At 43.2% G+C, this 26960-nt stretch overlaps 1 protein-coding gene across 1 annotated transcript in view; it reads left to right on the forward strand.

Moving 5' to 3' along the window:
* The first annotated feature begins 2042 nt into the window (after nucleotides 1-2042).
* LOC115475963 (TYRO protein tyrosine kinase-binding protein-like) overlaps nucleotides 2043-26960 on the forward strand; it is a 37218-nt gene continuing 12300 nt past the window's right edge. Inside the window, exon 1 of the mRNA XM_030212053.1 lies at nucleotides 2043-2353. Within this exon, the coding sequence (XP_030067913.1) occupies nucleotides 2296-2353 (58 nt within the window). The 5' untranslated portion in view covers nucleotides 2043-2295. The remainder of the gene's footprint in view (nucleotides 2354-26960) is intronic.

Genomic DNA, 26960 nt, shown 5'->3' on the forward strand with positions numbered 1-26960 from the left:
TTTCATATTGGCCTCAGTGAGGATGTCAATGAGGGGAATCTTCTGGGAGGAGACAGGATTTCCATGTATAGCAGAGACCTCAGAACTGTGCCGTGTCCACATAAGGAGCATTCTGGAGACCTGGCTCCTAAGCTGAAGGCAGCTAATAACCTGATGTAATAGAGGCTGGACTTTCCTGTCACTAACAAGGCATGAGAAGGCCCTCTCCAAATTGGAGGGAACAGGAGTGGAGGAGTGGCCTAGTGGTTAGGGTGGTGGACTTTGGTCCTGGGGAACTGAGGAACTGAGTTCAATTCCCAGCACAGGCAGCTCCTTGTGGCTCTGGGCAAGTCACTTAACCCTCCATTGTCCCATGTAAGCCGCATTGAGCCTGCCATGAGTGGGAAAGCGCGAGGTACAAATGTAACAAAAAAAAAATAAAGGGGTCTTGGATGCAGGAGCACAAGTCTAATGAAGCCTGGGTGCTGCTTTCAAAGTGATCTACTAAACCATTTCAACAAATGCTTGCAGTTCATCCTCAAGCCGACTAGGCTTGAACCAGCAGCACACTATATACAAGGGAGAAAGATGAATATAGGGAGATCTGTAAAAAATAGAAAAGAGCAACACTAGAGGAGCTGGTGTATCAAAGAAGAGGTAATCATATAAATCACCTGATGGGGGAAAGATGAAAAGAGGAGACCAAACCCAAGGCTGTAGGAAAGACCTGACATCCAGGTGTATCTCTGCTCTTCAGCTTGAGAACTCAGCACCTCAGTGGAGAGACCTGCTCTGCAGCTTAAAGACCCAGCACTGTGATGGAAACAGATGTATCTCCAGATGAATCCTTTGTCTCACAGTCAAAGAGTTAAAGTACTGTTTTACACTTGGTCTTGGGGAGGAGAACAAGGGAACACCAATTCCTCTAAACAGGAGGTTTACCCCTCACTAATTGAATGGACTAGAGGAGAGCTGGGGTATTTCAAGTCCAGAGCATAAATACACTGATGGGGCTTGAACTAAGTTCCAGACAATGTGAAGGAGAAGCTACTGTTCCTCCATGGAGAGTTCCGGCTTGCATGAGTGTGAGGGTGAATGTGCTCACCCTGGAACCGTCAAGGAAAGGAGAATAAGGAAGTGGAATGCCAAGGAGACTTCTGAGTCCAAGCAGGGACTTAGAATTACTCCTTAAACTTTATCTTATATATTATTTTTGCCTAATATAAAGGATTGTATAGACTTTATTTTAGGGGATCACGTAATAAGAGTGTGTGACTTGAAAATACAAATTTGTCTTGCTGCCTTTTGCCTCTTAATGTACTCCAGACCTTTAACTCTATCTTCCCTTATCCACCAGGACCCTTCATCTTGATTTCAGTGCACTGGTTTACTGTCTTTTTCTGTTTTCATTCCATTTAGAGCAACAGTCACATATAGTATATGAGTATCATGTGTGCAGCACCTCTGGGGTATCTTCACTTTTACTGAGAGACTGACTATAAGTGAAGAGACCCCCCCCAAAAGGTAAGGCAGGTGTACTGTGATGGGGGGATTCCCCTTTTGCCTCCCTGGCAACATCATTGTCTCTTGACACGTGGCTGAAAAAGCATGGCCAACTCCCATTTTAGGTCATGATATGATGCTGAAGGGAGCAGATATAAGAGGATACTTCATGGAAAAGGTGGTGGGAGCAAAAGCTGGTAGAATTCAAGAAAGCCTGGGATTGGCACTGAGAATTCCTAGGTGTGAGAATGTGAGAGACAGCCTTAGATAATAATCATAATCTAGCATTTATATCTCGCTTAACCTAGTGTTTCTAAGCAGGTTACAATACAATTGATAAAATCAATTGATAAGAGAGCCCCTTCCTGATGAAATACTGCAGAGCCTCACTAGAACGGTCTCGTGGTGGTTATCTGTCATTTTCCTCTTCTATGAGCTGCATCACTGTTTATCCCTCCTCCTCCAGGAAGGAGCTGCCAGTGAAGGCATAAAGTAGGGCGCTCATCACCAGCTACATGCCATCATACCCTTACCTCTCCCCCTCAGAAAAGGGGCTGCAAATATACCAGTGAGACAGTTGCCTGAGCTGTGGTTTCCAAGCTGTGCTGTCCACAGAACGTCAGAAGCGAGAAAGATAGCATAAGCTTTCGAGCCCACACATCTCTGGGAGAGGTGCTGAGAGGAAAAGACCACAGAAGTTCTCTGTCTACAAAACAAAAAAAAAAGAAAAAAGAAAAGAGAAAAGAAAAAGGTACAGGCAAAATCAACCTGATTCTGATTGTGCCAGGTCTAATCTGGACAAGTTGCACTAAGATGGGATTCAGAAGCCTGATCAGCCATTTCCCTGCTGTATTCCTGCTGCTCCTTTCTAGTAAGTGACTGCATATGTATTACTAATTATTGTTATTATTTTTAACTTTATTTATAATGAAATTTTACAATTACAAGGAGAAAGAACTTGTTACAGCAATGAGGTCAATAAAACAAAAAAAAAAACAAACAATCGTCATATATTTAAAAAAAAATGGAAACTGAATAGTACTCTCTTAGCCACTATGTTAGAGACCTCTAAAATTTAGGAGGATGCTTAAGAAATAAGATAACCTAAAGAAAAAGGACATCCAGCATATTTAAACGAGCACCCAGTTCACAACTAAGAACATCCTTTAAGAACTAGGGAGCATTACTACTTATCAACAACAGCCATCAGTTGTTTAGGGTCAAAGCAAATAAATTGAACATTTTCAAATTTTATCAGGCATTTAACTGGGAACCTCAGAAAAAAAGTATCACTATTCTGTATCACCCTTGGGCGCAGAGCCAAGAACTTCGTATGACGTTTCTGTGTCTCTCTGCACACATCTGGGAAACACCATTTTTTTTCTTGTTTACCCAAAAACAGATTGGCACGATGGTAAAAAAAAATAAAATTAGAATATGATTTCTGTACATTTCAAAGGTAAATAAAACAAGGAGATTAGTTTGGTCTTCCATATTGTCTATCAATGTTTCCAAAATATCAGTTGCATTTAAACTGTCTGGAGAGACAGGTAACACAGTCTCTGCTCTTACATCTTGTTCATCCACTTTCCACTTCTTAAAAGGCATATAATAGATCTTTTTTTAAAAATTACATTTGTACCCTGTGCTTTCCCACTCATGGCAGGCTCAATGTGGCTTACATATTATATACAGGTATTTATTTGTACTTGGGGCAATGGAGGGTTAAGTGACTTGCCCAGAGTCACAATGAGCTGCCTGTGCCTGCAGTGGGAATCAAACCCAGTTCCCCAGAAACAAAGTCCACCACTCCAACCACTAGGCCACTTCAACAATGGGAGGCAAAGTTTCCAATGGAATTTTTAATACCTCGAGCATGTACTTTTTAAACAACTCTCTAGGTGGAAAATGAACTGCTTGAGGAAAATTTAAAAATCTTAAATTGCACTTACTTAAACTGTTCTTGTTTCCAATGAATTTTAATGCAATCCTGCACAATCTTACTCTGGATATATTGTAATTCCTCAACTTTCCTCCCCATGTCACCAGCCTTTAATAATTTTACCAAAGAGCTATTCTCCAAGTTCCATACTTTAGTAGATGATGTCCTGAGCTCACCTTCAACTTGATTCAATCCTGAACTCTTAGTTTTTTTTCAGGTCAGGAACTGCTTACCAAATAGCCTCTAAGGTTACAGTTGTTACTCCTCCTCCTTGATTTCCCAGCACTTTAGCACCAACAGTCACCATCGGGATTTGTTCCACTAGCTCTGGATTAGTTTCCAGCACAGCTAGTGTGACTCCAGAGCCCGGGGAGAACCCAAGTCCATTCCTCACACTTTCTAGGTCGGGTTCTTGATTCAGAGCAGGGGCCACTGCTAGGTCTTCGACCTGGAAGGGATCTCCAGGGAGGACAGACTTGCTGCAAATCAGGAAGCTAGTTGCAGCCAACTGAGGGGGAGTTCAGGCTGGCAGATTAGGGGCCTCATTTTCAAAGCACTTAGCCACACAAGGTACTTTGTCTAAGTACTTTGAAAATGAGTTCCTAAGGATTATTTCCTTCTCCGTGCACAGGAGACTTCCCTCTCCCCCTTCTTCCACGAAGCTCAAGGAGTCATCCAACAGCTCCCAAGACCTCAATGAGTATGGCATATTTAATTATCATCGCCTGGGTAGCTGGAAGATTACTCGGCAAGGAATATTTTACCTTTCCTCTGAATCAAGAACCCATCTCCAAAGAAGAAAAAGGAAAAAAGGTTTTAAAAAAAAAAACAATTGGTAACTGTGAGAGCTTATCCGCCCAATGTTATGTATTGGTGACCATCTTGTCAGGTCCCTGATTATTGTTATTATTTATTTATTTATTGCATTTGTATCCCACATTTTCCCACCTATTTGCAGGCTCAATGTGGCTTACAGAGTTTGGTTATGACATAATCATTCCATGATATCAGACACAATTAGTGATGTACAAAGATTAGGTGAGGGAAGAGAAAAGGAGGGTGTTAGGCAGGATATAAGGTGGACTGTAATAACTGGGTGAGTTGGTGAGGTAGTTTTGTAAGGCTATGGGTTCTCTTTGTAGGCCTTGCTGAATAGATGTGTCTTCAGAGATTTGCGGAAGTTAGTTATTTCATCAATAGCTTTCAGGGCTGTAGGTAATGCATTCCACAGCTGCGTGCTCATGTAAGAGAAGGTGGTGGCGTGTATCAGCTTATATTTTAATCCTTTACAGCTGGGGAAGTGCAGATTGAGAAATTTGCGGGATGATCTTATGGCATTTCTGGGAGGCAAGTCCACAAGGTTTAGCATGTAGATTGGGGCACCTGCATGAATGATTTTGTGTACAATCGTGCAGATCTTGAACGCAACTCGTTCCTTGAGTGGGAGCCAGTGAAGTTTCTTTCTTAGGGGTTTCGCACTTTCATATTTGGTTTTTCCAAATATGAGTCTGGCGGCGGTATTCTGGGCTGTTTGGAGTTTTTTGATAGTCTGTTCTTTGCAGCCAGCGTATAGTGCATTACAGTAGTCCAGATGACTTATTACCATTGACTGTACCAAGGTACGGAAGATGTATCTCGGGAAGAAAGGTTTTACTCTTTTGAGTTTCCACATGGAGTGGAACATCTTTTTCGTTGTGTTCTTCACGTATCGAGAGTGAGGTTTCGGTCGATAGATTTTGTTCTGCAAATGTGGGTTGGGGGGAATAGAAGATCAATGACAGAAGGCAGATGTGAAATAAGCAAAACAAAAATCAAAACTAGCAAAAATCAATCAGACAAATAAGACAGGTGGTAGATGACTCTTTCTTTTTATATAGATTTAGGAAGGAAGTTATCAATGCGGGCTACTGTTAAGATGCGTTATTTTACTGTGAACCCCAGTTACTACTACTATGTATCATTTCTATAGCGCTACTAGACTGTACACTTGAACATGAAGAAACAGTCCCTGCTCGAAAGAGCTTACAATCTAATCAGGACAGACAAACAGGACAAATAAGGGATAAGGGAATTAATAAGGTGGGAAAGGTAAAACATACAAGGGTGCTGTACAAGTGAATAGGGGTTAGGAGTTAAAAGCAGCATCAAAAAGGTGAGCCTTTAGCCTAGGAAATCTATTTCAGGCATATGTTTTATTTATTTAGATTTTTTTTCACACCTTTTTTCAGTAGTAGCTCAAGGTGAGTTACATTGGATATTTCTCTGTCACAGGAGGGCTCACAATCTAAGTTTGTACCTGAGGCAATGGTGGGTTAAGCGACTTGCCCAAGATCACAAGGAACAGTAGGGGGATTTGAACTGGCCACCTCTGGATTGCAAGACTGGTGCTCTGTCCACTAGGCCACTCCTCCACTCCATATGTTGCAGCAAGATAGTAACTAGGTCCCGTTGCATAAAATGGGATCTGTGCTAAAATAGCAAGAGTTGGGGGGACATTATCAACATGCTGTAGGCCAAAACTCCTGACACCCTTCAGTATGTAGAAACGGTAATAGTGTGAATAAAAGAAATTACATCCAATCTTAGGAACTAAAGGGTTGATACCCAAAGTGATTTAACTAGGCAGGAGAGACTCAGGCCTCTCCCCACCCAGGTCCACCTATGGCTATGCCACTGGCTGATGCAATGCCTTTTCTAAAATACCTGTGGGAATGCACATGTATTTGCTGGCATGTGCAGCAGGTGCTCCTGCCCCCAAAGTACCATCATGGATAGGAGGTAGGTCTGGGGGGGTGGCTATTGAGCCCCAGTGAAGGGGTCATGGGATGTCCTGGGGGTAGAGGGGGTTGTCAATATCATGGCTGGGGGGTGCTGTCTGGAAGGAGAGGGCTTGGGCTCGAGGGGGGATAAGAAAAAAATATGCAGGTTCCAGCTGATATTCAGCCTAGGCCCACATAATTGTACTAAGAACATAAGTAAACATAGTAAACATAGTAGATGACGGCAGAAAAAAGACCTGCACGGTCCATCCAGTCTGCCCAAGAAGATAAATTCATATGTGCTACTTTTTTATTTGTACTGTCCTCTTCAGTGCACAGACCGTATAAGTCTGGCCAGCCCTATCCCCGCCTCCCAACCACCAACCCCGCCTCCCAACCACCAGCTCTGGCACAGACCGTATAAGTCTGCCAGCACTATCCCTGCCTCCCACCACCGGCTCTGGCACAGACCGTATAAGTCTGCCCAGCACTATCCCCGCCGCCCAACCACCAGCCCCGGCACAGACCGTATAAGTCTGCCCAGCACTAGTCCCGCCTCCCAACCACCAACCCCAGCACAGACCATATATGTCTGCCCAGCACTAGCCCCGCCTCCCAACCACCAGCTCTGCCACCCATTCTAGGCTAGGCTCCTGAGGATCCCTTCCTTCTGCACAGGATTCCTTTATGTTTATCCCACGCATGTTTGAATTCCATTACCGTTTTCATCTCCACCACCTCCCGCGGGAGGGCATTCCAAGCATCCACCACCCTCTCCATGAAAAAATACTTCCTGACATTCTTCTTGAGTCTGCCCCCCTTCAATCTCATTTCATGCCCTCTCATTCTACCGCCTTCCCATCTCTGGAAAAGGTTTGTTTGCGGATTAATACCTTTCAAATATTTGAACGTCTGTATCATATCACCCCTGTTTCTCCTTTCCTCCAGGAACAGGGGTGATAAGAATAACCATACTGGGCCAGACCAATGGTCCACTAGCCCAGTATCCTGCTTTCAACAGTGGCCAATCCAGGTCACAAGTACCTGACAGAAACCCAATTAGTAGCAACATTTCATGCTACCAATCCAGGGGTAAGCAGTGGCTTCCTCCATGTCAAATCAAAATAGCAGACTATAGACTTTTCTTCCAGGAACATGTCCAAACCTTTTTAAAATCCAGATACCCTAACCACTGTTACCACATCCTCCAGCAACAAGTTCCAGAGCTTAACTATTCTTTGACTGAAAAAATATTTCCTCCTATTTGTTTAAACGTATTTCCGTGTAATTTCATCGAGTATCTCCTGGTCTTTGTACTTTTTGAAAGAGTGAAAAATTGATTCACTTTTACCCATTCTATACCACTCAGGATTTTGTAGACATCAATCATATCCCCCCTCAGCTGTCTCTTTTCCAAGCTGAAGAGCCCTTACCTCATTAGCCTTTCCTCATATGGGAGGAGTTCCATCCTCTTCATCATTTTGGGTGTTCTTCTTTGAACCGTAGAGTGATAAAGAGGGACTATAATATTCTTGTCTTATTTTGCATCCCTTTCCTAATAATTCCTAACATCCTGTTTGCTTTTTTGGCCACCACCATATACTGGGCAGAAATTTTCAGCATATTGTCTACAATGACACCTGGATCTTTTTTTTGAGTGCTGACTTCTAAGTTGGACCCTAGGATCAGGTAACTATGATTTGGATTATTCTTCCCAATGTGCATCACTTTGAATTTGTCCACATTAAATTTCATCTGCCATTTGGAATCCCAGTCTTCCAGTTTCCTAAGGTCTTCCTGCAATTTTTCACAGTCCGCGTTTTTTGACAGCTTTGAATAGTTTTATGTATATGTTTATTAAATTTATGTTTATTTTTTGATATACTGACTTTACATTAAATAGGTCAAAGTGGTTCACAAAACCAATTAAAACAAAGTTTTTAAAAAGGAAGCAGAAAGGAAACTTCAGGTATGGATAGGATATAGCGCAAACATACAATAGTTCCAATTTCCAGATCTTTTTTATCTTAAATAGCACCAGTCCCAGTACAGATCCCTGTGGCATTCCACTATTTACCCTTCTTCATTGAGAAAATAGCCATTTTACCCTGTTTTGCGTCCAGTGTCCAAGTCCTAATCCACAGAAGGTTATTGCCTCCTAGTCCTATCCCATGACTTTTTAATTTTCTCAGGAGTCTCTCATGATGAACTTTGTCAAAAGCTTTCTGAAAATCTAGATACACTACATTAACCAGCTCATCTTTATCCACATGTTTATTTACGCCTTCAAAGAAATGAAGCAAATTGGTGAGGCAAGACTTCCCTTGGCTGAGCCCATGCTTACTCTGTCCCATTAAACCATGTTTGTCTATGTGTTCTGTAATTTTATTTTCACTATTTTGCCTGGCATGGAAGTCAGGCTTACCAGTCTGTAGTTTCCTGGATCACCCCTGGAACCCTTTTTTTTTATTTTAATATTTATTCATTTATCCATTTTATTACAAGAAACATCTTGCTTAAGAAAGTATGCAAAAATAAGGCAGTTATATAACTACTAAGGAAAATTAAGAAAATATATATTAAAAAAAAAACAATATACATTTTCAAGGTAACCCATACTCAAGTCCATAAATTCGAAATCCAAGATTAGGAAGTCTAAGGGAGTATAACAAAAGGAAATATATGACTGATAGTGCAAACCTTGCTAAGTGGAGTTATCTTATAATTTAATGCTTATCCACTTTTACCGAGGCAATAAGTGCCGACACGTGAGCTGGTTCTGTGAAAACATATTTCTTCTCCCTAAGCCTTATTATGCACTTGCAGGGGTACCTTAAAAAAAAAGGTTCCCCCCAAGTGCAAAACCAGGCCTAAGGAGCAAGAATTGCTTCCTCCGTCTTCTAGTCTCTTTAGAGACATCAGGAAATAATAATATTTTAAAGCCCAAAAAAGGCTTATCTTTATTTCAGAAAAATAAACAAAAGATCCAATTCTTATCCGGTAATAATGCAACTGTCGCCACTAACGTGGCGGCAGTTGCTAATTCAGAGTCAGAAGTCTGAAGCAAAAGAGAGACATCAATCAGATTATCAAGTTGGTTCAAATCTTTCCCAGGAATATAATATGCCATAGTTAATGGTGGTAAATTCGACTCAGGTATCATCAAAATTTCACGCATATGGCGTTTCAGCATCTCAAGGGGAGCAACATTCTGTAGTCTAGGAAAATTAACAAATCTCAGATTATAACTTTTAGTATAATTGTCAAAAATTTCAGTTTTCAGTCTGAGGTTTGTCAAATCTTTCGTCATAGTAGGTTGTATTGTTTCAATCTTCACAATTCTTTGATCCATTTTATCCACTTTATCATTTAATTCTTTAAGCTGCTCATCTTTTTTTTTTTAAATCAATTTCCAAGGATTTTACTTTTGGCAATACTTCATTAGTCTGTTTTAGGAAGGTTTGTCCAAAATTAGAAACTAAGTCCCATAATGCGTCTAATGTCACTTCTTTCGGTTTAGTTACTAACTCTTTAGGTAATTCAAACCCTTCAGAAAACCGCTCACAAGTCTCACCTAGTCCCTCAGGTCCTCCTCCCTCGATCCGTGGCGATTCCATGGGCAAACTGCCCTCCGTTCCAACCTGAGATGTAAATGAAGCTTCCAATCGGCGTTCCTCTGGGCCCCTACCACCTTCCAGAGTGGTCCCCGTCGATTCAATAAGGAAAGAACTTGCGCCGATCGGCTGGGGAGGAGGGGTGGGCGCAGCGGGGCTCAAGGTGACTTCATAGCCAGGAGAAGCCGAAATCTCCAAATTGCCGGCATTCCCTACTGGCTGCATTCCGCCGTCTGTAGTAACTCCCTGTGGCCTCAAAAAACGATCCATCGGACCAGGTAAGGAGGGGGGTAACGGGGAAGCTCTGCTCGTTGTTCTCCCTCTTCGTTTAGGCATTTTAGTAGAACACGGAAAACGAGGCTCACAGCAACTTAGCTAGGTGCAGCCATCTTGGATTTCGTACTGCCCCCCCCCCCCGGAACCCTTTTTAAAAATCAGCATTACATTGGGGCCATCCTCCAATCTTCAGGTATTACGGACGATTTTAACGACAGGTTTCAGATCACTAACAGCAGATCAGCAATTTCAAGTTTGAGTTCTTTCAGTAACCTAGGGTTTATACCATCTGGTCCAGGTGATGTATCACTCTTATGCAGGCCCCAGCTGAATGTCGGCCAGGACCTGCATAAACTCCGGCGGTCACATTAGTCTCAGGTATTCAGTGCCCATGGCCACATATGGCTCAGCACTGAATATACTACTACTACTTATCATTTCTATAGCGCTACTAGACGTACATGGGGCTAATATAACCAGCGATGGTCAGCGTTTAAAAAAACAGTGCTGCTGGCTGAAAATTACCCCCATAGATTTGAGTCCCACCTGTCCCACACCTAAACCACGCACCTTGAAACCTCTGTATGGCGTGGATCTTCACGTGTAAATAGCAGCTTTCTGAAATCAGTATTTACTCTTGTATGTGTTATATACATGAAAATTATGTTATTTGCATGTGGGTATGTTTTTAAAATAATGAACTTGCGGCCCAATACACAAAGCTTATCGTGCTTGCAATATTTGCTTAAGACTGGTGGTAACTGGTCTAAAACAAATGTTATTTAGCATCTAATGCACAAAGGGGTTCTGCTTGGCTTTAACTGTTTGCCGTAGCAGCTACTGAAAATCCAATGCAAATGTATTACAATGAGCTCATTAGTATTAAAATTAGCATTCAGTTCGACACATAGATATTTCTGTGTGATGCACAGAAAGGAATGCCTACTTTTAATGTGCAAAATTTTCTGGCAGGTGTGGAGCTGCCATTGTATGGGGTCGACTTTCAGAGAAGTAGCCTGCTTTCATTTCTTAATAGTATCTGCACATGTGTAGCACTGGAATAGAGGAAGATGCAAAACAGCTGATCAGCCAGTGTTGTAGAGCATAGAAAACAGCTCCTGAAGGTTTTCAAACCCTGAACTGGGGAAGGTCACATGCCCAGATTCACCAAGGACCAGTGTCTTCATTACTCAAAACAAGAGCACCAATCTTTCCAGAGTAGTAAATAGATTTGTATCCTGTGGTTTTTTCCCCCAGGATCAGCCCAAATGTTGGTGGAACTCGTAGATGCAGGGAATTCCACAAGCAGCCCAATGAGATGGGGATATTCAGCGGCACTCTAAGGTTAAGTACTGCTAAATATCCCCACTTGGGCAGTGTGAAGTGATTTAAGCGGGCAGGAGAGGCTCTTGCCTGCTTAAATTGCTTTGAAAATTGGCCAGTTCATTTTCTGCAGAGCTGGTCCTGGTTTCATGTCATTGTATGTATAGAGAGTTAGGGAGGAAGTTATCAACATAGGCTACCGTGAAGATGTGCTATTTTATTAATCCTAGTTTCAAGTTTATTCTGTGTTTGATATACCATCTGTTCAGAGGATTTTCAAGGCAGTTTACAGCATACAATTAAAAAGAAAGGTATACAGAATGATATAAAATACAATGTTAAAGTAAGTAAATAAAATAAGAATATGCTGTCACTGCAGAGATGATAAGAGGAAGAATTCCGCGATGTCCTTTCAGAGACCATGGAGGTGAGGACAGATACCTAAATCAGGCAAAAGCTTCTCAGTTCTCGAAATAGAAATGTTTTAAAACTGTTCTTGAAGTCTTCCAGAGAATGCTGTAATCTTAAGGATAACGGAAGAGCATTCCAGAGTGTAGGTCCGGTTACTTGCGGAAACAGGAAATAAGGGCGGGATCAGAGTCAGAGCTGAGCGCGAAGAGAAGGGAAGGCAGCAGACTTGCGAGGCTCTTCACTGCTGCCGCCAGGACCCTGGTAAGAGGGAGGAGGGGAGGGTAGCAGAGGGGGAGGGTTGACGATTTTGGAGGGGGGCGACATGCACGTAGGGGGATGGGCGGGGCCAGTATCGGGGAGGACCGCGGGTGGAGGCATCGCAAGGATGTGTCTGTGAGACAGAGAGGAGGGGGGACTGGAACTCGGGGGAGGGACAGAGGGAAGGAGAGAGAGGGAGGGAGAGAGAGAGAGAGAGAGAGGGAGGGCCTGGAAATCGGAAGGGAAGAAAGGGAGCTGTGGGACTTGGAGGGGACAGAGGGAGAGAGCGAGGGAGGGAGGGAGGGATAACCTTGCTAGCGCCTGTTTCATTTCATACCGAAACGGGCCTTTTTTTTTACTAGTTATTACATATAGCAGTGATTTCAATTTCTAGAGATACTTCTTTCTTTCTTTCTTTTTCTTTTTTTTTTAATTAAGGGAGGGAGTTACTAATGTGAGCTACCATTAAGATGTGTTATTTTACTGTTAATCCCATTTATTAGTAACTAGGTCTCATTGTATAAAATGGGATCTGTGCCAATGTAGAATGAGTTAATGATAAAATAACACTTCATAACAGTGGCCCAAGCATGCAGTTGGATAAATCCAGGCCTGGATTAGCCAGTCACTTATGACAGCATGTACTGTACATTTGGAATGGAAAGTCAGACTCGCATTTGAAGAATCATCAGTCAAGTGTTAAAATGTTGCTTGTGCAGAGTTTTTAAGATTCTGAGACCGGACGTTGCTTTGCTGTCTCCACTCCAGCCATATTTGTTACCACATCCTTATTTCTTGAACAGGAAGTTTTTGTAAGTTTCAGTAGTTATACAAATTTCACAGTAATCATGACACTCTTGTATTTTTCTTTTTCAACTAAAGGTGACTGAAGTATGGGTAAAACTGAAGTTGGGCACAAAGTTCATATCTACAGTTTAGTGCTTTCATAAAAAACAACAGTTGGAGGTCTGCACAGCAGTTAAATATTATCACTGTCAACGTAAAAACCGAGGGCCCTGTTTACTAAGGTGCACTAGTGTTTTTAGAGCGTGCTGTGTAGACGCCAATAGGAATAATATGGGCGTCTACATGGTTAGCATGTGCTAATGACTAGCACACGCTAAACATGCTAACGTGCCTCTAGTGCAGCTAAGTAAACAGGGCACCAAGTTTTCAGTAGGTGAAAAAAAATGGTATGGCTGGAGGTCTAGGGTTAGCCCATTTACTTTAGAGTTCACTAATTGGTTAGCACAGGAATACCACATGAGCCTTTACCACCTACAAAATGGATGGTGTTAATTGCTCACTAAAGTACCTTTTTTAATGGCCACATGCTAATTCTATTTATTTATTTATTTTATTTATATCCCGCCTTTACCCAAAGCGGGTAACAGAAAAACACATATAATTAATAAAAACACTAAAACATAGCAAACAACAATAGTCAACAACAATTAATACATCAACCCAATTAACTGAAAAATGGTTACTTCAGTACACTGCATTCTTCTAGAAAGGCCTTTAAAAAATAGTGAGTCTTTAAGAATCGCTTGAAATGCTGAATATTTTCACACAGTTTTAAATATCCAGGCATATCATTCCATACCAGAGAACCAGCAATCAAAAATGCTTGCATCTTTGTATCCACGTAGAGATACATTGCTGGAGAAGGCAAACAAAGCTATTTTGATTTCTCAGATCTTAACGATCATCCTGGCAACATTAGTGCATGGCCATTAATACAAAAAATGGAAAATTGGTCATTTTACAGCTACAATAAAAATGGCCCAAAACCCGTGCTAGCCACTTTTTTCCACAGCTTAGTAAAAGGACCTCCAAATTTTCAATTTTATATTTAAGGCAGTGGTTCCCAAACCTCAGCTTTTCAGTTTACCCACAATGAATATTCATGAAGAGATTGGCATGCACTGCCTCCACTGCATGCAGATCTGTCTCATTGTGGATATACTGAAAACTTGACTGGGTGGGGTGCCTCCAGGATTAGGTTTGGGAACCACTGATTTAAAGGTTCAATATTCAAAGCGATTTAACCGCCCACAAACAGCTTCTGCTGCTATCTGCTGATATTCAGTGGAACTTAACTAGTTTCTGCTGCTGAATATTACCACATACCTTTAAACTCAAAGCCAGCTATTTTGTGGGGGGTCCGGTGGTGGAGATGGCACTTATGCAATTAAATATCAATATTCAGTACTTAACCACCTAAGTTTAATGGTTAAATTGGATCGCATAAAAGTCATATCTTTATACAGTGTTGCTTATGCGGTTAAGCGCTGAATATCACATTTTAACCACATAAGAGATAGCTGGTTGCATAAACCCAGATATTCAATGTCAATGCTTAGACATGGCCCAGCACTGAATATCCAGAAATAAAACTGCCAGCAGCTAAAAAAAAAAAAATACCCTCACTGCCACTGGCAGCTAAAAAGAATCCCTCTCTGCTATTGGCTTAATATTGACACCTAAATTAATAGTTTTTTTAATTGGAAAATAGCATTTTGGAAATTGCATATAATCTTTAAATAACAATTGTAATGAAACTGTTTTTCCTAAAATTCAACCTAAGTTTTGCAACACAGATCTTTGCAAAGATTATATGGGATATGCCTCCCCAGCCCAATCGTGATCTTCCTCTTCTCCCTGTGACCACTTATATACTTTCTGGGCTGCTGTATCACAATCTGCAGTTGCAGCAACAAAAACAAATTGGGAGCTTCCCCTCCCCACCTGCCTGATCTGCTACCTCTTTTATTCGGTGGTACCAAAGAAACAGAAACTGTGAATGGGGTCATAGAACTGTGCGCGCTGCTGCCAGTCCGGCACCTTATGATGCAACTTCCTGTTTGGGATAGACCAATAGAGTTGGCAGCGGCATGCAGAGCTCTATGGCCCTGTTCACAGTTTTTTGCCACCACCAAATCAGGGAGGCAGCAGGTCGGGTAGGTGGGGAGGGAAAGCTCCAAGTTTGTTTTTCTTGTTATGGCCTGGCAGAGGTGTCTATGAGCGAGTGATTGGGTGGGAGGAAAAGGAGAGAGACAGAACAATTGTTGGGGGGAGACAGAGGGGCAAAGCTGGATAGTAGGGAAAGGAGAGAGAGAGAGATGGACAATGCTGGATGGTGGTGAGGTGGATAAGGGAGAAAGAGGAGATCCTGGATGACTGGGGGAGAGACAGAGACAGATCCTGGATGGCTGATAGGGGAGGTAAACACACAGAAAGGATATTTATTTTATTTATAGCAGTATTTATATCCCACATTTTCCAAACATATTTTGTTCGATGTGGCTTACATATTTAGTTGGAAACGTGGAAAATTACAGTTGTAAGAGGAAGGGAGGAAGTGGGAGAAAAATGTTAAGAGAGAAACATTTTAAAAGAGTTTTTAGTGAATAGTATATTAAGAGATTAGATAGGTACATAAAAAGATGAGAAGGAGGTCTTGGTTAGGGAGGTGGGGGTAGTTGGTTGTCATAGGGAATGTTTGGGTTAGTTGGTTGGCTTAGGGAGAGGTTGGAAGGGTCAGCTAGAATGTTCATTTTTATTATATGTAGGTAGGAACATTTTGAATAGGTAGGTCTTGAGGTGTTCCTGAAAGTTGGTTTGAGGTGTTAAGGACCTTAGGGGGTCTTTTCCTAAGGCACACTCACATTTTTAGCGCGCGCTAAATTTTAGAGATGCTAATGCATTCCTATGGGCGTCTCTAACATCTCGCACACCCACAATTTTAGTGCGCACTAAAATCGTGAGCACGCCATAATAAAAGACACCCTTAGTGACTTGGGAAGGGCATTCCACAGCTTGGAGCTTTGGTATGGGAAGTTCGCTGAGTGAACGGATTTGTAGATTAGCTTGTGACAAGGGGGATACTGAATGGTTCGCTTCTTTCATGGCGTTCTTGAGAGGTAGGATGATCATGTCTGAGAGGTATGTAGGTGCTTCACCATGGACTATGAGCCAGACCATGGTACAGAGTTTGAAGGTTATGCGGGCCTTGATTGGGAGCCAGTGGAGAGCTTGTAATAGAGGGATAGCCCTTTCGTATCGTGTTTTCCTGAAGATGAGTCTGGCTGCCGTGTTTTGGACAGTTTGGAGTCTCTTTATGATTTGCTGTTTGCAACCTGAATAGATTGCATTACAGTAATCTAAGTGCGTGAGAACTAAGGATTGTACAATGAGCTGGAATACTTTTGTGAAAAAGTTGTTTATAATTCTCCTTAGCTTCCACATTGTGTGGAACAGGGGCGTAGCTAGGTGGGGCCATGGGGGCATGGGCCCCCACAGATTTAGTCCTGACCCCCCTGCTTTCACCCCCGCTGTCGCCGACCCTCCCCGCCACATTCGACCCCCCCTACCGCCGCCACCAACCCTCCCCCCGCCGCCCTCAGGTACCTTTGCTGGTGGGGGTCCCCAACCCCCGCCAGCCGTAGTCCTCTTCAGCACCGGTCTCCGGCGTGTTGCTGATCTGGATTCTGTTTCTGTGAGTCCTGACGTCCTGCACATAGGAATGTGCAGGACATCAGGACTCACAGAAACAGAATGCAGATCAGCAAATGCGCCGGACTCGGAGACTGGCGTTGAAGGGGGCTTCGGCTGGCGAGGTCTCTCTCCCTCTACTGCTCCTGCTCCCAGGCCGCTGGTGCTGCAGTCCCCAGTCTCCACCTGCCTACCCTCAGCTCCCTTGACAGCCCCCTTCTGTCTGTCACCGGGCCCCCTGCATTAAAAAAAAATCTCTAAATCAGCAGCGCAGTGCCAGCGATCAGTGCCTCGCATCTGTGTGAAAGCGTCAGATCGCCTTGGGCCTTCCCTCACTGTGTCCCACCCTCGTATGATGTAACTTCCTATTTCCGTGAAGGCGGGGCATAATGAGGGAAGGCCCGAGGTGAAATCACTAACAAGATCACCCAAAGCTTCAGAACCATGCACAGCTGGGCAGATTCATTCCAGCTAAAACTCAACGCAGAAAAAACCCAATGCCTAGTACTCACTTCTCAATACAACACTAACAACTACTCCACTATAACCACACCATACTGCACCCTTCCTATATCAGAAAACTTGAAGATTCTTGGAGTTATCATCGACCGAACCTCACACTCGATACCCACGTGAAGAACACGACAAAAAAGATGTTCTACTCGATGTGGAAACTCAAAAGAGTTAAGCCTTTCTTTCCGAGAAACATTTTCCGCACCTTGGTACAATCTATGGTAATTAGTCACCTGGACTACTGTAACACTCTGTACGCTGGCTGCAAAGAACAGACTATTAAGAAACTCCAAACAGCCCAAAATACCGCAGCTAGACTCATATTTGGAAAGACCAAATTCGAAAGTGTAAAACCCTTAAGAGAGAAACTTCACTGGCTACTACTCAAGGAACGGATCAAATTCAAGATCTGCACGATCGTACACAAGATCATTCAGGCAGATGCCCCGTTGTACATGCTTAACCTTGTGGATCTACCGCCCAAAAACGCCAAGAGATCAGCCCGCAAATTCCTCAATCTGAACTTCCCCAGTTGTAAAGGACTTAAATATAAGCAAGCATACGCCACTACCTTCTCTTACAGAAGTACACAGATATGGAATGGGTTACCCCCAGCCCTAAAAACTATGGACAATCTAACCAACTTTTGCAAATCTTTAAAGACGCATCTCTTCAATAGAGCCTACAAAAAGAACCCTTAAAGTCACAAGTCACCACTCAACCCACCCTAAACAGCTAAATAAAATACATCTCTTAAACTATCCTATCTAACACCATCTTTTCTAATTCCTCATCCATCTTCTGCTTACTCTTGATTGTATCCAAGATCGTGTCATGACCTTGTCATAACAACACTCTATAAGCCACATTGAGCCTGCAAATAGGTGGGGAAATGTGGGGTACAAATGCAATAAATAATAATAATAATAACCTGCTGCTTTCACACAGACACGAAGCGCTGCTCTGCCGATTTACATTTTTAAATGCAGGGGGTCTGGTGGCAGACAGAAGGGTACTGTCGAGGGAGCTGAGGGTAGGCAGGTGGAGACTGGGGACTGGGGACTGCAACGCCAGTGGCCTGGGAGCAGGAGAGGGAGGCGATAGCAGTAGTGATGGGGGGGGGGGGACCCGGGGCGACCTTGCCCCAGGCCCGGCTCAGTCTCTCGGTGGCCATGAGTTAGTTTAGTTTAATTTAGTTTCTGTGCTGTGGTGTGATTTGAAGCCTGACTAATACTGAGAAGTTGTTCAGATCCAATATCTTAGCAAAGAGCGGTATGGAGGCCACCGGCCTGTAATTTTTGACGTCACTTTTGCTTGATTTAGGGTTTTGGGGATTTGGTGTTAAAATGATTTTCCCCTTTTCCTTAGGGAAGATGCCGATGGCTAACAGGTCAGTTAGGTAGGTAGGTAGGTTGTGATGCTTTCTAGGAAATGGATGAGAGGTTCTTTTAGTAGGTAGCTGGGGCATGTGTCTAGTAAGCAGTGGGATTTGGTAGTTTTGAGTAGCAGTTGCCGATTTAAAGCTGTGTTTGGGGGTGAGAATGTTGACCATGATCTGTCAGCGTTGAGTGGTTCGTCTTTCCTGGTGAGTTCATCTAAACAGAGATCAAGGTCTGGGTCATCTTTTTGGAAGGTGGCTCTCATTGACGTTATTTTATCTTCAAAATAGTTGGCTAGTTCTTGTCCTCCCGGTGAGTTTACTAATTTGCATGTCAGTTTGTCCATGGAAATGAGCGAATTGAATACGTTGTAGAGCTTTTTTGTGTTTTTGTAGTCAGATCCAATTAGTTGTTTGAGTAGCCGAATCTGATTTTCCCGAGTTTCACTTTCTATAGTCTGATTTCTGATTTCCATTTTGTTTTGTTGTCATCTGTTTTGTGTTTCTGCCATAATTTTCTGCATTCTCTTTTGTGTTCCTTTAGTTCATTGTTGTACCATGGATTTGTCTTGTTCCTGGTGGTTTTGTTTGTTTTCAGAGGTGCTATAATGATGTTGAGGATGGTCTGGCATCTATCCTCCCAGGATGATAGGAATTGTGAGGTATTATGGGGGGGGGGGGGGGGGGGACAAGAGTTGGAATAGATGTTGTTCCAGAAGGTTTCATTGTCGATTCTGACTCAGGATTCATAAGTTGTATGGTTGATTGGGGTTTGGGGGGAGTCCTCTTTCCAGTTGAGGGTGGCAAGTAGTTTGAATCGGTCTGACCATGGTGTTTCTTCCCATTTTAGATCACTGTGCTCTAGGTGGTGTGTTTCAGGTGGTGAATTTAAATGCTATTACATAGTAGTAGATGATGACGGCAGAAAAAGACCTGCACGGTCCATCCAGTCTGCCCAACAAGATAAACTCATATGTGCTACTTTTTGTGTATACCCTACTTTGATTTGTACCTGTCCTCTTCAGGGCACAGACTGTATAAGTCTGCCCAGCACTATCCCCGCCTCTCAACCACCAGCCCCGCCACCCACCACTGGCTCAGACCATATAAGTCTGCCCAGCACTATCCCCGCCTCCCAACCACCAGCCCCGCCTCCCACCACCGGCTCTGGCACAGACCGTATAAGTCTGCCCAGCACTATCCCCGCCTCCCAACCACTAGCCCAGCCTTCCACCATCGGCTCTGCCACCCAATCTCGGCTAAGTTCCTGAGGATCCATTCCTTCTGAACAGGGTTCCTTTATGTTTTATTCCACGCATGTTTGAATTCCGTTACCGTTTTCATTTCCACCACCTCCCGCGGGAGGGCATTCCAAGCATCCACCACTCTCTCCGTGAAAAAATAGTAGGATTAGAAAGAGAAATATCAGAGAGATGTGACTTTTGGGGGATTAGTAGGGGGTGAAAGATCAGTGAGTATGTGACTTTCAGGAGGATCGGAAGGGGAGTAGATTTCAGGGGGTGCACCGTTGCAGCAGTACTGTATTTATGTAGTTAGCATAGGCGCCCGGTATAAGAGGCTTGGGGAGGCTAAGCCTCCCCAGCCAGTCCGCTCTCTTTTTTTGCAGCGCCCCGCTGTGGTTTCTCCTCGCTCTCTCCCTCCCCTGCATGGGCTGCGTGACTCACTTCTGGGCTGGCAGGAGTTCCCTGCAGGGCGTCCCCCCCTCCCTTTCAAAATTTAAAAGTCACTCATCCCACCCCCTCGTCGGAGGAGTTACACCTGCAGCAGCAGCCCAGGAAAAAGCGCGCAGGCAGGAGACCCAGAGCTGCCCCGCCTGGTCCCTCCGAGCTCCGGTCCCGTCCTCATTTCCTGTTTATGCAAGGGCGGGACCAGAGCTCAGAGAGACCAAACGGAACAGCCCCGAGTCTCCCGCCCGCACGCCCCCTCCTGGGCTGCTGCTGTTGCTGCAGCAGATGTAACTCCTCCGACGAGGAGGCAAGACGAGTGACCCCTAAATTCGGAAGGAGGGAGGGAGATGGGAGGGCCGGCCTGGAACTGGGAGGGAGGGTGGGTGAGAGGGGGTCTGGAACTGGGAGGGTGAGAGGGGGGCCTGGAACTCAGAGGCAGGGATGGAGTCCTGGAACTCAGAGGAGAGGGGGCCTGGCCTGGAACTGGGAGAGTGAGAGGGGGGCAGGAACTCAGAGGCAGGGAGGGAGGCCTGGAACTCGGAGAGAGGGACAAGGGAGACGGAGGGAGGGGGGCGGGCAGGGAAATGCACCACCTGTAAAAAAAAGAAAAATTCAGCACCCCCAATCATTTTGAAAAGTTGGCTACTAGGCCCTTGATCGGTAGTGATTGCAGAGGAGAGGGGTGGCAGAGAGATGATTACTACTACTACTACTTAACATTTCTAGAGTGCTACTAGGGTTACGCAGCGCTGTACAGTTTAACAAAGAAGGACAGTCCCTGCTCGAAGAAGCTTACAATCTAAAGGACAAAATGTCAAGTTGGGGCAGTCAAGATTTCCTGAATAGAGGTGTAGTGGTTAGGTGCCGAAGGCGACATTGAAGAGGTGGGCTTTGAGCAAGGATTTGAAGATGGGCAGGGAGGGGGCCTGGGTATGGGCTCAGGGAGTTTATTCCAAGCATGGGGTGAGGCGAGGCAGAAAGGGCGGAGCCTGGAGTTGGCGGTGGATTAACAGATGGACTGTAACTGGAGGTGCAGCAGTGCGGAGCTGAAGCTTCAGGCTCAGTTGTGCACTAAGAGAATGGATGAACGGTGGTCGGAGAAGGTGCCCATCGTTCTAGCAGGGCCGAAGGACATGGAGTAGCGCAGTCCACCACCCGTGAGTACACTGTGCCTACTCCCGCCACAATCCCGAGTGGTCGCAGGACCTCATTTTTTGTCAGCCGCTTTTGAAGTGAAGCAAAAGTGCAACATGGGTGGCTCAGTTCACGCGAAGGACGAAATTTGTACAAAGTGAGGAGAGCACACACATACACACACAAATAATTTATTCATGCACAGAAAGCGACCAGTTATTAGGTTGAGTGTGTGGCCTTTGCTGTGGGTTGGTTGAGGGGAAGGGTAATGGAAGTTCCATTGTTGAAGGAAGTTGTAGTATTCTTTGGTATTTGAGTCATTTGTGTTTTCTAGATGTATGTTTAGATCTCTGAAAAGCAGTATGTTTGAATGGGATATACATTAGTTGAAGATGAAATCAGTGAATTCCTGAGAGGATTCTGACCATTTTCATGGTGGTCTGTAGAAGAGGATGCAGCATAGTCAATCTTGAAGTGTGTCTTCTTGTATTGTGCATGATAGTATTTTGAGTTGGAGAGAGCTGAATTTGGAGATAAGTTCTGTTTTGAGGAAGGATTTGAAAATCACTTCTATTTCTGCCTCCTTTCTCTCATAGTGTGCATGATTTTGTAACCTGAGGGGCATATTTCATTTAGGATGGAGTTGTTATTGAGTTGAATCCATGTTTCTGTGATGAATAAAGCTCCTAGGTTTTCCTCCTCTATCCAGTCTCTAATGGTTTCTTGTTGTTAACCACTGATCTGGCATTTATGTATGCGGTTGGTATTGGTAGGTAGCTGGGGGTTGGGTTGTTGTTGCAGTGAATTTTGATGAGGTTATGTTTGCCAGTTTTGTTTGGTTTTGTATTTCGGTTTTATTTGCCTTCTTGTTTCTGTGGGTTTGGTCTGCAAATGCTGTTGTATGGTGATATAAGGTTGGTGATGTGGGTGTGTGTTGATATGTCGTTAAGGTATGTATGGGATATGATTGGGATGTTGTGTACATTGTTTGTGTGGAGGTTGAGTGTGGTGGAAGTGGAGGAAATGAGGATTATAGTGAGGATAGATTTGAGGTACAAGTGTTTGTTAGTTCTAGTGTTGGACATTCTCATTGATGGATTTTGTTGGTTTTGCATTGGGGGATCTGATATTGGGTTGGTATAGTCAGTTAGGGTCAGGCTGTTATAGTTAGAATCATGGCTTTTTTTGAGGGGGTACTTGGGGGTACTGAGTACTGGCACCTTTTCCACTGTCTGTTAAAATTGACTCATGGACCCCAAGTTTTAATGATAGATCTTAGGCTCTAAACACCAATTCTGTCTTGTCATAGATTCTGTGACTGGTTGCAGGGGGCCTGGTTATTATGGGGTGGGTCCCTCAGTGATCACCCCACTCCTGAAGGGTGGCCTAGCATTTGAGTACCGGCACCTTTTTTGCTAGAAAAAACACACTGGTTAGAATTGTCCTGGGTTGGACGTACGGTAGTGAGGTGAAGTGGAAGCCAAGGGTGTTTGCTTTGTTTTGTTGGGATCAGCTTTGGGCTTGGAGGGCAGTAATGGAGAATCTCTTCTTGTTTCTATAGGTTAGGCAGTAATGAGGATCTCTTTGCTGTATAGCATGGGCCTGGTATGGTGGGGAGAATAGGTAGAGGATAGGAGAAAGATGGGTTTTGGTGGAGTATTAGGAACCTGTCTTTGTAGTGATTGAGGAGAGGAGGATAGTTAACAATTAGATATGAGGAAATATTTGGTATACAGTTACATATTTTGAGGAACAGAAAATCCCCTTTAGATCTGTTTTGTTCGTAGCCTAAATGACTGGTTTTCACTTCTGCTGCATGTGAGATTCTATTTCGAAACAGGAATTTGCTAAGGAAGTGTTAGGACTAATATTACATCAGTTTATAGTCTACATTTTTACATTATGAACTAAAAAGAATAGATTCACTTAGTTTGGTCCAATCTAACAGACTGAAACAACTAATGCTTACATCACCATTTCAGAAGACAATTCAAAAACAGATTTTCAGCTTTCTATTTCCCGTACATGTAGTCAAAATATGGAACTCTCTACCTTTTCCCATCAGAACAGAAAACAGTTACCTCAGCTTCAAGAAGAGGCTAAAAATCTTTCTCTTCCCAAAGACTGCTTCATAATAATCCATCATGACTTCTACTTCCTAGTATCATCCATTATCCTCTCCTTTAATGTTTTTAGTCTCATGCATTACACCAATGGTATCTAATTTTTCTCATACCTCATACTAACACTACCTGCTTTTCTCTCTCCTAGAATGTAAACTACATTGAACCCTGGAAAGGGGATATTAGTGCAATATAAGAATTGAATTGAATTTATCACTGCGTTGCAAACTGAAAAGAACAGATTCATTTAATCTCTAACACTGTACTATGAAATAAAATGAACTAGTTTGCTTAAGTTTTAACACTGGATGATTGGTTTGTTTTTGAAATCTGAAGTTTTTGAGAAAGAATAAATTCACTTATGCTTTGACACTACATTGTGAGGTAAATGAACAAATTCATTTAGCTTTAATATTGGGTGTGCAGTTTGTCTTTGTAATCTAGGTCTGATGAAAACCCTTGTTAAGAGGCGTAAGTAAAATGAACAGATAAGTAGTTTTTACAGTACTTCTTGCTTGGGAAGGAAGTGTTAGGATAGATATATATTATCAGCAAAACTTCACTTTGTGGTCGCGATGCTCTCTCTCTCTCTGTGGTCAAGGACAGCTGTATTCTCTGTGGTGGTGTGGAGTAATGAGCGGTGGGTTATCATCTTCCTCTGGTATTGCAGATGATTGATCCTGCTCCTGTTGCATGATGTGTGCTCCATGTGGTAGCCTCTCTTCATTTGGGCGCAACCTCCGTATCTGTGGTCGTGGGACACACTTCTGGTGGGTGGACTGCTGTGGGTTGCTCTGCTGTTCATGTACTATTCCAGTTCCTGATTCTCAGTCCATGCAGTCATCTTTCGGTATGGGGAGACATGATGTCACTCCTGCTGATCTGCGGCGTTTGCTCGCCCCATATGTGTGGATGCACGCGAGGCTCGGTTCAAGCCTCCTCGTGTTCTAGTCCTGTCCCCGCCTGTTCATGGCACAGTTTGTGATTCAAGGTGGCCCAGGTAGCAAGGCAGACCCAGGAAATGGGGTGGATGGCCAGAGCTGGGTCACAAGTGTCCTTCTGTTGGTCATCTTAGTCATACTTGCTTCATGGCTTTGTATGCTTCATGGCTGGGGGAGAGAAGGAAAAGAGGAGACAGTATATGGATTGAGGGAGAAGGCAACATACACACAGAAGAGATGCATGTCTGGGGAGAGGGAGACAAACACATACACACACAGAGGAGATGCTGCATGGATGGGGAGAGAGAAAGAGAGAGGACATGATTCATGGCTTAGGGAGAGGAAGACATACAGAGGAGATGCTTTATGGCTGGGGGAGAGGGAGATATACATACACTTACTTATATTTATTTATTTATTCAAATTGCTTGTTATACTGCCATTTGTCTATGAAAGCGACTATGCAGTTTATAATTAAAAAAAAAAATAGCGTAGTGGGATCTGAGAGACAAAAGGGAGGGGAGACACAATTAAGATGTAGTACAAAAGGCTTCTGTAAATAGGAAAGTTTTGAGTAACGATTTAAACACTGCTGTGTCAAAAAGTGCCCCCACTGACACAGGCATCCTAACCACAAGGATTTAAATTTGTCATGGAACCAGAGCAGGGGTGGGCCAAAGAACTTCCAGCAAATTAAATGTAAAATATAAAAACATTCTTTTATTGACAAAGCACCAACAATTAAAAAGACCCAACACAGGCCGTGTTTCGGTAGAGAACTTCCTGCTTCAGGGATCACAGATGCTGTAGAAACCAAGCAAGACAAGAGCAATAGTGCATACTTGAACAAAAAATACATATGCATCATTTGGTACAAACATATTTGAAAGCACATACAGAAATTGCTATGAAACTACTATGTCACAACAATACCAGTATGAGGGCAGACCTAGGAACTACTTGTGGCCACAGTGACCTATGAAATTATTTACAAAATGCCAGCGAATCAATGGTATGTGTTATAAGAGGTACAGAGTCTATAATACACATACACACACACACACACACACACGTATATATATATATATATACGTGTGTGTGTACATATCTATAAAAAACTGACATACATAAAATAAAAGGTCCAATAACAATAATTAGATGAATAAATAATGAACAATGGAGCTGTAAAACACCTATTAAAGGTAAAATAATGCATAAAATGACAAGAGAGACATCCCGCAGATCATGCATGCATTTGTATTTTATGCTTACTTCAAGTATTCATTATTACTCTTGTCTTGCTTGGTTTCTAGACCATCTGTGACCCCTGAAGTAGGCCATTCTCTGCCACGACATGGTCTGTGTCAGGTCTTTTTAACTGTTTGTGCTTTGTCAATAAAAAGTGTTTTTATATTTTACATTTAATTTGCTGGAAGTTCTTTGGTCCACTTCTACTCTGGTTCCAGGTACTTTTTATGTAGGGGTTTCTTCCTTCCTTTTTGGTTGCTTTTTTAAATTTGTCCTGTCACACCTCACCCTGTCCCACTTTAGCCTCCTTAAACATCTACGTCACCGACTGCCTATGGAAGTAATATAAGAAAGCAGGAAACAGATAAAGTAGAATAACACAGAATACACATGGATATTGGTTAAAAAAAAAACAGAGAAAAGCTGAGCTCAGTATATACTAACTAGTTCCTATAAGGACTAGTTTGGACTTTGTTCTGTACTTTGGACCCTCTCTGTGCTGGGCTGTATATTATGAAAACATTACAACAAACAAAATCTATACTTACCTGAATGTAAAATTCTGTTTTTCAACCTAGTATAGTTGAAAATATATCCTTAGTTATTGCTGTGAAGGTGATTCTAGAATTTAGTTATTTTAAACTGGATCCAGTCAGAGATATTTGTATTTGATTGAGCACTTTAATTGGTTTACCATAGGTTTAAATACTTTTAACATTTTTTTAAATTTTTTTATTTATCATTTATATATATACTTTACAAGTTTCAACACTTGGCAGAAAAATAATGCAAATGGCTATGTTATCACAAGAAACCAAAAGAAAAAAAGCAACACTGGGCCTTCAAGAATGAGACAACAGGAGTACTTTATTAAGCCAAAGACCCGACACGGGCCGTGTTTCGGCGCCAAAAAGGCGCCTGCCTCAGGGGTCAAATTGTAGATATGGCAATCGTGCAATGTTTAAGTTGTAAGTGCCTTGTTATCTTTCCGGCGGCTGTGACAGCATACAGAGAAAGCAGAAGAGCAATCAGCAGAGCGGAATTGGTGTACATAACAGCCGAGGAGCTTCGCGTACAAAAGGAATGGGAAAAGCAGAAAGAAGCGGAGCTTCGTTCCTTCAGCTCCGGAACCATTAACAGTTCTCTTCCGTTCCGCTTCTTTCTGCTTTTCCCATTCCTTTTGTACGCGAAGCTCCTCGGCTGTTATGTACACCAATTCCGCTCTGCTGATTGCTCTTCTGCTTTCTCTGTATGCTGTCACAGCCGCCGGAAAGATAACAAGGCACTTACAACTTAAACATTGCACGATTGCCATATCTACAATTTGACCCCTGAGGCAGGCGCCTTTTTGGCGCCGAAACACGGCCCGTGTC

Source organism: Microcaecilia unicolor, chromosome 8 (assembly GCF_901765095.1).
Source record: "Microcaecilia unicolor chromosome 8, aMicUni1.1, whole genome shotgun sequence".
Lineage (NCBI taxonomy): Eukaryota > Metazoa > Chordata > Amphibia > Gymnophiona > Siphonopidae > Microcaecilia > Microcaecilia unicolor.